The sequence below is a fragment of the Arachis hypogaea genome, chromosome 19 (assembly GCF_003086295.3).
Source record: "Arachis hypogaea cultivar Tifrunner chromosome 19, arahy.Tifrunner.gnm2.J5K5, whole genome shotgun sequence".
Lineage (NCBI taxonomy): Eukaryota > Viridiplantae > Streptophyta > Magnoliopsida > Fabales > Fabaceae > Arachis > Arachis hypogaea.
This window is the reverse complement of record NC_092054.1, coordinates 136377282-136393777: the sequence shown is the minus strand read 5'-3', so window position 1 is coordinate 136393777 and position 16496 is coordinate 136377282. Positions and strand designations below refer to the sequence as shown.

Sequence of the window (16496 nt, the reverse complement as noted above, 5' to 3'; positions counted from 1 at the left end):
CGATTTTTCATGAACAGACCAAACATTTAGAGGTTGATTGTCACTTGGTTCGACAAAAAGCTTAAACTGGAGCGCTGAAACTTCTCCCTATTTTCTCTTCTGGGCAGCTAGTTGACATCTTCACCAAGCCTTTGTCTTCTCAACCTTTCCATCTTAATCTGAATAAGCTTGGTGTTCTTGACATCTTTCATCTTCAAGCTTGCGGGGGCATATTAAACCACTCTTGCACCTTAGCCCATGACAACAATAAAGAAGTCTCACGGTCCACAAATTCAGCCCAACAGAATACACAAATTCAGTTATAATTTTACTCTTTATTATTATCCTATCTTTATTTATCCTTATCTTATCTTTATTTGCTTTTATCTTTCATAGGCCAACACTCTATATATATTTAGTTTTACCTTCATAGTTTATAACAATAAATCAACAATCAATAAAATTTCTTCATCTTTTCTTTTCTTTCTTTATTCTTTCACAATTTTATTATCTTTACGTACTCTTTTTGTACTCTTTTCATTTTATTAATACCTCACTATTATACTTTTTATCATTGAAAACAAAGAAAGACTAGACAAAAAAAATAAGATATTGAATGAGAACCATGAAAGAGAAGAATGGTAATAGTTTTGTAAGCTATATCAACCAAACTTAGTGCTCTCACTCCTTGCCTCAATCCTTGACCGTTTACCTATTTAATAGAGGAGTGAAGCTTCCAAAACTGAAATTTTGCTTCAGCACATGTTTGACTTCTGCTCCCACAAAAATCAGAAGCAGTAGCGGCATCATAGAGGAGAGATAGAGTAGAGGCAGTGACTGAATCATACATGCATCCTTACCTTCTATCTTCTCTTTCATTCTTGTTTTGCCTCCAAGTTTGATTTTTGAACGTTGATTCATAGCAGAGTTTCATCATCTTTAATGTTTTCAACTTTCCACTTCTGTGTATGCAAGGAGAAGATTTCTTCGCCGAACTTCAATAAAGCACAAATGTAAAAATACTTTTTGTGATTTGTCCTTCGGATATGATTTTTGCCTTTAGTCCTAGCCTTCATGATTTCCTCTTCTTGCTTAGATTTGGTAACTCCCTTTTGTTCTTTAATTTTACCAAGAGCTTCTTTTTTTTTTATTTTCTTCGGAGCTTTCACGTGGGTGTTGGAAGAGAGGGATGAGAGAGAATAGAGAGTTTGGTTTCAATGATGAGGTGATATGGTTCAGAAACAAAAGAAACTCATTCTCTTTAGTTAGCAATCAAGTGAATGGGCTTGACCACTAATTTAGATTTGTAATTGTTCTTGGGCCATACTCTTTCTTCCCTTCTTTCCTATAGTTCAGCCACTCATTCTTTGGATTGAGAGTTGGACAGGTGTCAGTAGCAGGAAGGACGAGTGCAACAAGTGGCACATAGGATTTTTTGTAATTATATGGAATGTATGGATTGAGAGGAACGGACGGATATTTAATAACAAGAAAGCCAATGTACAACAGTTGTTTCACAAATCTTTGACCAATTATAGAGAGTGGAGTAGTGTGGATCCCTTTTGTTGTTGATGGTAATGCCAAAGGTAACAATAGGGATTGTATTCAGGTTACTTTATTACTTTGTAGTTTGAGTCTTTTGTTTCTGTGTTCCACTTTACCGTGTTGAGCTCGTTTGTTCAAAAAAAAAAAAAAAAGAGTGATAGTATGAATACTTGTTTAAGTTGAATCAATGTTGGGCTTAATTAGTTTGTTGGGCCTATTTTATCAATTTAATTTCTAACACACTTAACAAACTAATCACAAATATAATTGATTTTTTAACCCAATAATAATATTTAGTCATTATCTATAATATATTGTTAGTTCTTCAAACTCAATAATCTCTCCCTTAATGACAAACATTATGAAATGAATTAAAAAAGAATTAAAAAGAGTTTTTGAAACTTCTCTTTGACATTTTCTTTGATTTGAAATTCTCCCTTTCTTTCAATCACTAGGCTCTCTTTAAATGTTTGTATTTTTTAACCTGATATCAACAAAGTTCACATAAAAACCATGTCAAACATCCAAAAATTACAAACAATTTTATATATAAGAGAACCTGTTTGATCATTAGTTAAAATTTACAAGGCTATTTATTTGTTAAAAACAATCATCATCTTAATTAAATAAAACATTTTAAAACTAAATTATTTTATCTTTATCTTAATTAATTAAAGAGTTATTCTTCACATACAAGTATTTTTCCATACAAGTCATACAAGTAATTTATATTCACGCGTTTTTACATTTTTCTCTGTGCCTTTTCTCTCATTATCGTTGTCATCAACACCACCTCTTTCTCCTGCTCCTATTCCTCCTTTTTTCATTGGAATTTCTTCTCCTCTTTTCTTTTTTTCTTTCTCATCCATCATTAGTTATCTCATTGTTAAAGATAATAAATAATTCAGGTTCAAATTGTCAATTGAACCAGAACGAAATTAATTATTGTTTTGAATCCAATCAAGTGGCTAATGTGTGGTTCAATTCAGAAGAAAAAATATAACATTAGAGGAAACATTTTTCTGCAGCAAATTTGGGTATAATACGAAGATATTTAGGTGTAACAAGAAGATATTTGGGTGTCTTTTAAGAATTTTTGGGTGTATTTTTATTCTGATAATTTCTGCATAATTCAAAACTCTTCCTTTTCTTCCTCCTCATCTTCTATTGCTTCTTCTTTTTTTTATTTATCATCATCACCGTCTTCTTCTTCTTTTTTTTATTCATCTTTTTCTTTTTATTTTATCTTCTCAAGTTTCTTTTTATTTTACTCTCTTAACAAGAATAAAAACAAAAAATCAAACAAAGAAGAAGAAGAAACACATAATGCTGCAAAATTATTTGGAAGATGATGAACTTACATTCATTTAACTAAAAGAAAGAAAGAAATAAAGAAAAAAAGAAGAAAAAAATGCAGCATTAGAGAAAATATTTTCTGTATTTGTAGCAAATTTGGATGTCACACGAAAATATTTGGGTGTAACACGAAAATATTTGGGAGTATTTTAGAAATTTTTAGGTGTAATTTTATTCTGATAAATTCTGCATAATTTAAAATTCTTCCTCTTCCTCCTCCTCATCTTCTACTGATTCTTCTTCCTCATCTCCTTATTTCTTTTCTTATAATTTTTCTTGAGAGAAAAAATCAAACAAAGAAGAAAAAAAATACATAATATTACAAAATTAATAGAAAGAGGAGAAAAAATGCAGCAACAACAACCGTAATAAAAAAAACAACAATGAAAATGAAACACGCCAAGAAAAAGGAGGAGAAACGCAAAGAAGAAGAAGAAGAAGGAAGAGGAGGAGGAGAAGAAGGAACGTGAAGAAGAAGTGTGTTCCATAATGGTGAGTGAGAGAAACGGTTGAGTGATGCGCGTGTTATCACGGTGAATGTAGTTTTTGTTAGACTTGACTCAACTTGTAAGTGTGCGTGTTTGGATTTCATTTTGTAAATGGGACTTTGTATAACATTGATTTTACAAACTTGATTTTGATGAAAAGTAAGTTTGTGTTAAAATGATTTATGTTTGGTAATCTTTATATCAAAATGGATTATAGTAAAGTAAATATTGTTTAGATTACACTACTTAAAAATTATTTTTAGATAAAAAATTACTAAAATAGATATCAACTTAAATAAATTTTTTATATTATTTTATTATTTTAATTTAGATATTTAAATAGATATTATTAATTAATTTTGTAATAAAATTAATATTTACTTACTAAAATAAAAATAATATATAAAAATTGGCAAAATATATTTTTATATCAAAAGCAAAAATAATATATAAAAAATATATCAAAATATACTTTATTATATTATATTACTTATAATTTTTTAATATTCTCGGTATTCTTTTATTTAATATTATTTTAAACTATAAATTTTAATTATTTATGACTTTATTCTTAGTTATAATTAATTTTTTATTTACTTTGTTCTTTTTAATGAGATTAATAATTTATATTATAACAAAATTATAATAATAAATTAATATACAAGAATTACACTTACAAATTTTAATAGAGTCAAACAAAAAATAATTTTTTATACAAAATTAAAAGTAAAAATTTAATAAAAAAATATAATTATATATTTAAAATATTTGAATACTAAAGAGACTATAAAAAAATAAAGGGTAGAATTGATAAAAAAAAATTCAATCCTAACGTGATTTTTTAAATGTAGAAGCTACAATTCTACGTTGGCGTTTTAGAGAAAAAAAAATATCCAAACATAAAGAGAAAGCGTTCAATGCACTCAAACGTATTTCTCTTCTTTCTAACACTAAATTAAACACAGTCTAAGACTTATAAGCAAAAAAAACTTGTATGTATAGCATAATTCTTAATTAAATATAGAATCACAATAAAAATTGAAATTGTCTTTTTTTTTTATTGAAGAAGAGACTCGCACATTTAGTCTTTATTTATTTTTTATAAAGCAGATAATTATATAAATTATTTTTTTATGACAAATAGGCTTTAAATGAGAATCAGAAAGAATTTCCCATTGAAGTTGCTCATTCCTATAGTTTGGTTCAGATAATGGTCTATTACCATTCACATATTTTTATACAGCCATAGTGAATAATAAATTTATGAAGTTGAAATGTAAAATGTGTAATCTTAGTTCATATTACTGTAAAACTGTAATATTTGCCAATATATATATATATATATATATATATATATATATATATATATATATATATATATATATATCATAAAAAATTGGAATTTCTAATTCTTAATCCAATATTATTTATTCTTAATAAAATATCTTTTGACTAATTTTGTATTTATTATTATTTATTAATATATATTTAATAAATAAAAGTGAACTAATCCGCTAATACAACTATTATTTATTTATTTTATTCTATGGGATTAATTTTAATATAGTATTAATAACATAAATTGGATATTTTTAATGAGGTTTTTTCTTTTTTTTTTTTTTTTGAAAACACACTGCACAAGAATATTCAAACCAATAATATTCATACAATATAAACCAGCGATAAATGATAAAACCCTGGTCCTTGTAGCTCTATATTTTTCTGTGTCTAGTTTCGTTTCATAATTCACACTCCTCACGTTTTTTCTTCGCACAAACATTGAAAATTCGAAGATTAAGAGAAACGCTACGACCCACTCAGGCATGCTTTTCTCATTTTATTTTTTTAATTTTTTTTTCTTTCCTTATTTTAATTGGTTTAATTTGTGTGATCAAAAACTGTTTTTGGGACTCTGCTATTTGAATTTGATCCATGTTAATTGAGCAATTATTTCTTAAGCTTAATTTGGTTAGTTAAATACTTGAAGATGAGAAAGAAAAACAAGAAACATTTTAGCCTCGTGTTAATTTTTTAGGGCACCCACATTTTATGATAAAAGTTCAATTTTTTACTGTGATAGGGAAATTGTATTTCCTAGTTTGAGAATTAGGAAATGAAACCTGAAACTGTGATAGGATAAAGTTCATTTTTTTATTGAGATAATATGTTGCATTAAATGAGTAGATAATGTTAGGATAAGGATGTATGCATCAAAGAGAATTATTCTAATTCAGAACTGTTCTGGTGAATGTAAATCTTGTGGATCATAGGGATTTGTAGAGAGATTCCGGAACAATTCATTCCTGGGGCCATCTCTCATTGATGGCTTTGAAACTTCATTCTTGTTTTGATATTTCTCACATTTGATTGCTGTTATTTCAGATTTAGGTTTCTGGATTCAAGCAATCAAGCTTAGTGGCGAAGAAGGAATAAAACTAGGAATAAAACTACAAGCACGTTCTGTTGATTCTCAATCCATTCTGTAAACTTCCTTCGAATTCAAAACTCGGAATGCAGAACTCTGTAAGAAACTATCTTACAGGACAGCCAAAGTTGTTTTCTACTGAGAATAAAACTTCAAGTGTAGAGGTTTATTTGCCGAGCAATAAATATAGATCAAGCGTATATGGCTTGCCAGTTCCTCCATATGGCGAAGGTAAGTATGGTATCTGAATGATTGAGAGCATGTATTATCAACTAATGCTGTTTAAGTACATCCTTGTGAGCTATGTAATTTTTATCTGTACCTTTATGTATTTAACTGAACTAGTTGAATCTTAAAATATCTGCTAAGGGGTAGCTGATGTAGGATCGATTTTGGATGTAAAAAATTTGAAGGAATGCACTGTGTGCAGCAAAATAGGAAGTTTCTTTGGATAGTAACACCTTACTCTATGATGTCATGAGCTGTGTGCAGATTCATTGGTCTAACCTACTAGGTTTGGGTATGGAGATGGCTGTGTTACTGTGTACTTGCAATCGAGTGTACTCGAGATTCAAAAAATAAAAATCAGTAGTTATTTATAGGACTGTTTAACTTTTCTATTGGATTGAAAGAATTTGCTTACAAATATTGCACTAGAATTGATCTAACTTAGCTACTATTTATGTTTTAATGTATAGTAGCAGAATTGTGTTATACATTGCAAATTATATGATGCAGTTCAAGGGGACATTGAGGTAAGGTCCTACATACAGGATGAGACAGTTGATGCCAAGTTTAGCCAACTGAATCAAGCCGCACAACAAATCGACCAAAGTCATGAACAAGACATGGAAATTGGATACGAAGAGGGCACCCCTCCACCACCAACTTATGAGGGCCTTGAACAAAGATTTATAGATGAAATCACAAAACTAGCCAGAGAACGGAGTGATGCAGAGGACGCAGAATTTGCGAGGCATACCGAGGTTGGTATTTAATAGATAGTGTTATATTAGAGAAAACAAAGAAAGGAAGAGTCTTTATTAGAGTAGTCCATAATATTAATCTTTCTTTGGGGTTAGAGTATTAACTTTGATCATTTTCTATTTTAAAACAATCTCCCCAGTAAAAACAAAGATATCATGAAAACAAATTGTCATGTCAATTCAGTCAGTTGATGAAATGAATTTGGTTTAAACAAGTTATATGCTTATGCTTGTTGATAAGATTCTTTGCCTATCTTAAATTTGATGCATGTTGTGGCAGAGAATACTTGAGATAAACAAAGAGTACCATGAGAAGTTGTCTACACTAAGAAATCTACAAGCAACTCGACGAGAAGAGTTTCTTCGTAAGGAACTTCAGGCGCGATTAAATCAGTATCAAGAAAGTAAAAGAAACTACTCACCCCATATGAAGGTGCCGGTGCCAGATGCCCATGGCTTTACAAGTCCTTCAACATTCACTGCGGAAGCAAATAGTATGTTCCATGGTGCTATCAAGTATAATAAACACGATAGAGAAGGAACCATGTCATTATCAGGTGGGAGAAGTCAAGGAAGCGAGGCAAGGGTTCCCTTACCCCCGGGTCGTGTTTACAATAACAGCACACCATATCACTAGGAAGGAAAAACAAATTGTGTTGGCTACAAGAAAATTTTCATTTGGTAGTAATCAAAATAATAAATCATGTCCAGAATAGTTCACAAATGTGCTTCTCAAATCATAATTTACTATATATTACGTTGTCATTAAGTAAAAAATCGGAACAACCCTACAAAGAATATATAATCAATGATAGAAACTAATTCATGACCTACATATAACAAAGTTAAATATATTCACAAAATCGGAACAACCCTACAAAGAATATATAATCAATGATAGAAACTAATTCATGACCTACATATAACAAAGTTAAATATATTCACACTAGTTCGAAGACATTTAAACGAATTTAGCATTCAAATATTTGCTAAATCCCTTTTTCATGAGGATTTAATTTAGCTTAATAGGAAAAAATGATAACGAAACTCAATTGTGGACTCAAAATCAAGAAGAGAACCGTGCATTCTCGCAAAATAAATGGCAAAACAAAGACCAGAACGCCTAGCGGTTATAATCATTTCACAGGTTGCTCACTTGGAACTGCAAAGTTACAACCAGCAAAGACATAAATCCATACCTAACTCTGATTATGTTACAAATAAGGACAATACAGGGATCTTTGTGAACATGATAACTGACCAAGACATCAACTCTGACCTAAAACCATTACAGTTCAGCACATTGTTTCACCATATTACTGTTACAAAATTGGGAAAACTTAGCCTTTCATTCTATAAGAATAAGGAAGTAAGGAAGGGAGAAAGAAGACTCTGAAAAGCCTGCAAATCTTGATTAGCTTTCAATAGCACTTTCATATTGCAAAGCCAACAGCAATATCCCGCAATCACTCTTTGGAGCATGTTTATTTGTTGTATGGTGCAGGTCTGCAGCACCACAGCAGTGCAGAAGTTACCATCTTCATAAACAAAGTAGTCTTACTTCTTCCGCATCTTGTTCTTAACTCTCACCATCCGTCGACCAGCCTTGTCACCGCCACCCGTGCCCAATGAGAAACTCCCACCTGCGTTGAACTCTTGACTGCCAGAGGCCTGAAATGGAGAAGGGCTCTGTGGAGCAGTATTCTGACCAAACTGGAAAGGACTGGCTCCTGATGGAGTTGATGCTCCAAATACAAAATTTGACTGAGCTGGTGGAGGTTGCTGACCGAATATAGGAGCTGCCGGCCCTGGTGGAGTAGCTTGAACTGTGTCCTCAGCCATACTGTCCTCCATACTCATCTGATCATTATTATTAACAGGAGTGGAACCAAATGAGAAGACAGGGTTAGGAGTTCCAAAGGCATTCTGACTGGAGGTAGAGGCTGCAGCTGAAGTGAATGAGAATTGAGGAGTTGATGCATTGTTGGTTGATAAAAACATCGAAGGTGAACTGGTAGACATAACAGAACCAGTGGATGCTCCAAAGGGTGAACTGCTAGAAGCAGCAGAAATGGCAGATGCTCCAAAGGAGAAGCCGGTCGAAGATGATGAACTAAATGTGGAACCAAATGGCGAGTTGTTGGGCTGCCATGTAGAAGAACCAAACAAACCAGTGCTTGTACCACCATTGGAGCTATTAGAGTTGGCTGCTGAGGATGAAGCCGAGGCACCAAGTCCAAAAGTCGAACCAGAATTGAAAATATTTGTGGCAGGACTTGAGGAAGAAAACAATGAACCCCCGGAAGAAAAGGATGAATTTGTGGCTGCACTGGAGGAAGTAAAAAAAGAACTTCCCGAGGAGGCTGTACTCTCAGTCAACCCAAAGGATGGGATTGCTGCAGATGAACCAAATGAACCCACAGAAGGAAAAGCTGTACCTGTGGCAGTAGCGGATGAGGTGAACAAAGAACTACCTGAAGAGCCTGCACTCCCAGTTAACCCAAAGGATGGAGACGATCCAGATGAACCAAACAAACTCCCAGAAGTAAAACCAGTACTTGTGGTGCCAGCACTCGATGAAGTAAACAAAGAACTCCCTGAAGAGGTTGTACTCCCAGCCAACCCAAAGGATGGAGTTGATGCAGATGAACCAAATGAAAGAGGTTGGCTCTGTGTAGAAGCCGCAAACTGACTATTATCAGGAGACACCTGAGCACCAAGAATCGAACCACTGCTAACAGTAGCACCTAGAACAGAACCCTGAGACTGACTATTTGACGAAGAGCTGACCCCAAAAATGCCACTACCAGTGCTTCCAACAGCAGCAGATGAGCTAGAAAAGGCAGAACTGCTAAGATTACCAACTCCTCCATCCTTAATACTCTTAGTTTCCAGAGGTTCTGTGCCAGAAGACGATACAGGAAAACCTGTTGAAAGGGAAGGAGTGGATCCAAATTTGAAAATGGAAGCAGTTGAACTTGAAGTCGAAGATGACACCAACGGGGTGGAAGAACTGCAATTGTTTGATGCAGTCATGGCAGCAGCACTGGTTGTCATTATGGAGCCAGCAGATGCAACAGCATTGCTAGTGCTGGTGCTGCTTGCTGCAAGGGATGAGCTACTGAATATATTTTGACTGGCAAAATTATTTGATCCAAGAGAAGAAAAGGGTGAAGACATTGGTGGGCTTAAAGCAATAGACCCATTATTTTGACTTGATGTTGAACTCTGGCCAAAAGTAAATATACTTGTGGGTGATGTTGATGTGACAGGAGAAACAGCAGGTCCAGATGACCTTACAGAAAATCCCATATCCTTGTTGGTCTCAGTACCACCTTTTTCAGACTCACGAACTTTGGGCCTAGAATCAGTTGTACCAGCAACTGTCGTTGAACTGCAATCAAGAGGAAGATTACACGAGTCATTTTAACACATTCAAAATACAAGATGTGATACCAAAGAACAGTTCAATCTACATTCGCTATGACATATTACAGAAATCAGACAGTACCATAGACCAAAATTTAAAAAAGGACAATAAAATGAAGGAAAGATATACTCCCAAGACCCAATGCGATCACTCATTCAGAGGCTGGGTTTTTTCTCCCCCAACAAAATGTAACAGAAACATATTAAGTGCCTAAGACATATTACCTCACCAAATCATAGCCGTAAATTTGCTATGATAGTTTTTATCTAATTCATCCAACAGAAACAATATAGTAAAACCTAGAAATGGAGTACAGTCAGACATACAGCATCTAGTAGGATGTGTTGGATGCATAAAACACTAGTTTTCTATATTCTTTTAAGAGTGAAAATTATGATTAACTAATAATTCTATTAGCAGGGGGTTCTCCAACCTACTAAGGATGAAATGACATTCAGTGAATAAGATGTGCAGCATTCAACATGTTCCCTAAAAACATCCTATAATTTCTCACAAACCCCCACACAAAATGACATAGACATATAAACAAATTGAAGAATTGCAGTAGAGGCTCTCTAAAAGGGTGTAACCAATTACATATACTAACCTGACAAAGTTTCCTGCCATTGAGTCAGATGCACCAAACTTCACAGGACTGAATCCTTCGCCAGGCGATGATGAACTAAATGGCACTTGCGGAACCTTTTCCAAACCAAATATGGGAGCTGATTTGGTTAGATTGTCTGCTGGAGCACCAGTAGCAGTGGACGAAACCACATTACTAGCAAAATTAAACATGGCAGGATTAGCAACAGACCCATTTGGGGAAGCAGGTTTCTCAGAACCAAAACTTATTTTTGTAGCTTCTGTAATTCCAACTGTAACTGGATTATTTGCCCCAGGGATAGATGGTGTTATAGATGTTGATATATCAACCTTCTCACCAACCCTAGTCGCAGCAGCCCCAACATAACCTTCACCATCAACTGCCAAATTTTTAGATCCTGTCAGAGAGGTAGTTTTCTCTGCCATAGCGATTGAGCCACTTGTTTCTTTCTCAGCAGCAGGAAAAGATGAGACAGCCCCATTAGGATATGCATCATCATCCAGGTCCAAGAAATCCTGAGTGAAGAATGACAAGAATATTGAATAATCAATGATCCAAGTTCAACCTATACCTCTAAATAATAAAAACACTTCATATCATAGTCTGTACTATAAAACAGTCAAATAGGAAGTAATACTGGTTCTCTTACCTCTTGCGCACTCATATGGAATGCACTCTTCTTCTGTGGATGGAAAGAAACGGAATTTATCATGCTAGAATCAACAGACTTTGCACTAGACATGAATTGGTTCTTTGGGTTTGTGGCATCTACATCAGAAGGAGCATTAAGCTTCAACGGACGATTTTCAACTGTGTCTTTCTGCAAGGTTAACTTCTGGGCACCAGGAAACAGATTTCCAACTTTTCCATCTAATTTATTATCTTGCATATTTTCCAGCAATTTTGATGAATCTACAGTTTCCATGCTACGAAGCGCCTGTCCTCTTAACATAGAAGGGGACAATTTCATTGGTGATATGTCATTCACCGTTGATAGCCTTGATTCAGATGATTTTTCTTTAGGGGAGACCAACTTATCAAGCTGCTGGAGTATTTTTGACGCCATCTCACTTGATTTTGTGGGTAAAGCGGGGAAGCTCGTACCAGGCTTACTGTCATTCACGTTCTCATCCATCAGAGTAGGATTCTGACTTGAGGATGATGGTTGCTGAGAATAATCACCGCCAGCTCCACTCCTAGCAATAGATAGAGAGCTGCTACCTTTAGAATATAGAAGATTAGACTTTTGACGGACTCTGCGTATAGGACCAACAGATCCTATATCATTATCCAATGTTAAACTGCTACGCTTTAATGCCTGCAGAAGTCGGGAAATAAAAACAAAATGAATTCTAGTAACATGCATAACACAAGAGAAAAGGGCATAAAACCAATAGTGCTTTTACCCCGGGTATGGATCCAGAAAGCATGCCTCGATCCAATGCAGACTGAGTAGATGATGACGGCTCACCATCAACAGCAAGCCGACCACCCTGAAAACACAAATATAGCAGATATAACAATTTCTCCAAGTGATATTATAATCTTAAGTGTCATTGAGAAAAAGGTAAACCTTGAGGGTTGACGTTACATAAGGTCGGGAATAAGGTGTCCGAGCCATACTATATATTGCAGACCGGCCACGAGATCTTGGGGTCACAAAACCATTTTCATGAACCGCAGCATGTCTAGTATTCCTCGGCACAATTGATGTAACAGATGAACTAAGAGAGAAATTTTCACTTTTCGGGAAGGTCAAATCATCCCTCCGAGCAGTACTTCGGACACCTAACATAGCTGCAGAAACCTTGGAAGGCCTACTCCCCATGTATGCCTTTGCAAGCTCTGCAGGTGAAGCAACATCCTCAATAGGAACCTAGTGACATTACATAGCAATCTATGTGAGAGGGAGCACAATTGATAAGCCTGTAGTTTATCAACAAAATCACAATTAGATGGCATCAAAGGAAAGAGTATGAGGACAAGTAATCATACACTTGAAGTGGCATATGGGGTTACAGCAAGATGCTTATCAACATTATCTAGAGGAAGTGTTTTGGGATACTCTTCCTTTGGTTCGCAAGGCAACCTTGGCTCCATGGCAATGTCCTTTTTCCTCTCCTCACCCTCTTGGGTAGGTGCATCAGGTGCATCCTCAGTTCTTGACCGCATAAGTGCTGTCAACCGGTCAACCTCAGATCTGTGGAACAGTAAAATTTTATCAAACAAAAAACCAAATAAAGAAAATACACCGTACAGGCGTACATAGGCAACAGGAAGAATGAAATTAGACCGATTGAAATGTTAACTTCAATTTACACAGGACATACAAAAATATATAGAGAAACAATAAATGTAAGATAAAATCAAAATCAGCCAATAAATGTAAGGTAGAATCAGATGTATCTTATGAACGGAAAAAAAAAAACTGTAAAAGAAAACCATTATACGAAAAGCGCAAATCAACAGAATGCAAAAGTGCACGAAGAATTCAAAAGAAGTTAATTAAATTGATTTTCAAAACTAAAAGTTATGTATAAAGCTTTTTATAAAATAAGATCACTGATTATACAAACACATAAACCATGAGGTAAATACGAATCAAGCTAGCTAACTGGTAGTTACTAAGAAAACAATAATTCCTCATTCACATGCTAATAATAAACTTACCTGGTGAAAGTCTTCTGCCTTAATAGTTTCTCAAGTTCAGATAAACTCTCTCCATCAGAACAAATAATCTGAACATCACTTTCATGATGTGCTACATATTGCTTGCCAGATGAATTGTTTCCAACCTGTTTCCACACAATATATAGGAAAACTAAATTCAATATGATAATTAAAATGATGTACAGGGCGAAATAAACAGTTCACCTCCAAGAACAATAACCAATGTAAATTTAAAATGATTATGCAACAAGCTACCCCTCGAGCTACCAATGAACATTTCATGGAACCCCTTACATCCAGATTGAAATTTAGCTATTGAAATAAAGAAATACCAAATGAGTACATAGTAATACTATTCTTAAAATTATTTTTATATTACAGAGAGAGGATTTAAAAAATGGTGCCAACTACAAAATTAACCATACACCAGGCATAACTTACCTGATACAAATTTATTATTCATTTATTATCATTTGGTACAAAATATCAACTTCAGATGCCACTAAAATACAGTATATAGTTAGAAAGAAAAGCATGTTCTAATACATGTTAGTTCAAAATCATTGCAAACCCGGGGGGAAAAAACAACCACACAAATTATGTTATATCATATTATAAAATTAACATATAAGAAGCATGCATACTTACAAATGGAGCTTCTTGATGATTATCCCGCAATACCTGTTCTGTTTCTGTGTCTAAAAAGAAAATGAAAAAAAAAGTCCGTAAATTGTAAGTTAGTGATTTACTTTATTAATTTATTTCACTTCAGACGATAGCAACCCAACAAAATATTTGGTAAATTCACAGAAAACTCGCAATAAATAAAGCAACTGTTCTGCCAGGGGCATAAAAGAGCAATATTGGATGGGAAATTTGAAACAAGTTAACAGATTTAGATCCATATTGAGCTATATTCCTAGCTTCCAGAGCAAAAAAATAGTTCAAGTGCAATGCAGCTCAAACAGTCATCAGAATCCCCCAGCTTCCACCAATGAAATGTTAAAAACTTGAGGTCAAAACACTTGTTTGGGGAAAACTTGTTGCAGAAAAAACACTTCAGGACAAAGACTCGAACGGAATACTAATTTTCTGTAATATTACCCATATCACGGTTTCGCAACAATTTATCACTATTTTTAGAAGAAAATGACAAACACTAAGAAATAGTCTTTGACTGGAGATCTTATGGACAAGGGTTTGAGATCTTATGATCAGCAATACAGACAGCAGAGTCATGATTGGAGACTGCAAGCACAAACTTTCTCTCACATTTAAGTAGAACAAGATAGCAAGGGGAAACTCATCGCAGTAAACGGGATATTCTATTGTCTGCCATTTCTCTTTCACTTTCAACGAACTATGTTTAATATTTCCATAAACGATGAAGACTAAAGCTCTATCCTTCTAGGCAAATCAACAAACCAAGCTCAAACCAACAATGAATAACTCGGTTACTTCAAAAGAGCATGATGAAAACAATCAGTAACCTACCCTCCGCCTTTAAGCGCTTTAAGGAACTGAAGACACCACCACGAAAACGACAACAATCAATTATTAATTTAAAACATTCAATGCCAGCAACCAAAGCTCGCATAAAAAGTTCCCCTCGTGAAATAACAAAACCCCAAAAAGCATAGCAAAAAGAAAAAACACCCAAAAACGAATAACCACTCAAATTTACAAAATTTAGGCAAGGAATTAAAAAATTACAAAACAGAGCAACCAATTCACAAACAAGCAATGAAACGAATGAATTGAGAAACCCTTCAATTAAAAGTAATAAACAAAATATTAGTTATTTAGATAAGGAGGAAAAAGAATAAAAAACAAACCTTTAGAGGAGGAAGGGTGAGAAGGAGGATTGGTAGGGGAGGAGGAGGAGGAGGAGGTGGGGGAAGGCGTTTGCGGAAGATAGAGGAGAAGAAAGAGTTGGCGCTTTCAAAGATGAAGCGTTGTGCGGGATCGCGGATAAGCTTGTAGAACCATCCTTCATTATTTCTTTGAGCGGCGGCTGTAGGGTTTCTGAGGGAGTTGGGAGGACGATCATACGGCGTCGTTTGGGTCCTTCGGAAGGGGCGTTTTCGGAACTTCCCTCCTGTTCCCAACCCTTCTCCGTAAGGGTTCTTCTTGTTGTTCTCCTTCTCTTCTTCTGTCGCCATCAGAGAGAGAGAGAGTAGAAGAGGGAGAGTCTGTTGTTCGTTCGAAGCTCCAAGGACGCAAAGAAAGAGAGAAGGGAGAAGGGAGAGAGAAAGGGGAATTAGGGTTTTAAGCGAAGAGAGAGAGAGAGAGAGAGAATAATAGAGAGAGAATAAAATAAGAAAAAGTAGTAATAATTGTGAAAAATGAAAATGAAATCTTGGGAAAATGTTCAAACGAGAATGACACTTCCCTTTTGTAGGAGAAAAAAAAATTTAAAGAATTGAAAATTTTAATTAAAAAATTGTACTACTATCCCGTCTTATATATTTAGAAAATTGTTCTATTCTCTTCTCTCTTTTTTTCTCAATTTCCTGGAATTTTCTCCATGAGAGTGGTCCAGATCCAAAATCTAAAGAGCACAGTACGATATTTATTTCCTCAATTAATTTGGATTTTTGACATGGATGCCAAAATCTTTTGCATTACATTTATAGCAGTTTGATTATTCATAGTTGAATTTAATTTTAATATAATATTTTTTTTGTGACTTAATTTTTTTTTTAATATAATATGAGTATAAATAGTTTTACACTTTTTTTATTAATATGAGATGAGATTCGAATACGAAATCTTAAGTAAAAAAAGAAAATTATTATATTTGAATTATAGTTTTTTAGTATTAACCTGAATAATTATTTAAAAAATTAAAAAATAAATATGATTATATAACCGTATAAAATATTTTATATTATTAATACATTAAAATTAAATTTTTAATAGTTTGTTTTGTTATTCATATTTCATATTCATAGATAATACAATTTGATTTTATGAACTATTATACGTGTATATTAAAAAATTATCAAAA

The 16496-nt window shown here is 34.0% G+C and overlaps 2 protein-coding genes across 2 annotated transcripts; one reads left to right on the top strand and one right to left on the bottom strand.

The window, feature by feature from the left end:
* The first annotated feature begins 4965 nt into the window (after positions 1-4965).
* Positions 4966-7503, top strand: LOC112779975 (uncharacterized). The gene is made up of 4 exons (XM_025824325.3): positions 4966-5189; positions 5751-6024; positions 6532-6779; positions 7060-7503. Exons 2-4 carry the CDS (start codon positions 5880-5882, stop codon positions 7414-7416), a joined length of 750 nt encoding a protein of 249 aa, XP_025680110.1. The 5' UTR covers positions 4966-5189; positions 5751-5879; the 3' UTR covers positions 7417-7503.
* Positions 7504-7891: 388 nt separating this feature from the next.
* On the bottom strand, positions 7892-16032 carry LOC112778833 (nuclear pore complex protein NUP1). The gene is made up of 9 exons (XM_029295425.2): positions 15322-16032; positions 14135-14184; positions 13487-13611; positions 12812-13016; positions 12390-12692; positions 12223-12309; positions 11466-12134; positions 10817-11331; positions 7892-10173 (listed from the first exon to the last, which is right to left on the bottom strand). Exons 4-9 carry the CDS (start codon positions 12986-12988, stop codon positions 8337-8339), a joined length of 3588 nt encoding a protein of 1195 aa, XP_029151258.1. The 5' UTR covers positions 12989-13016; positions 13487-13611; positions 14135-14184; positions 15322-16032; the 3' UTR covers positions 7892-8336.
* Between the last annotated feature and the right edge of the window lie 464 nt (positions 16033-16496).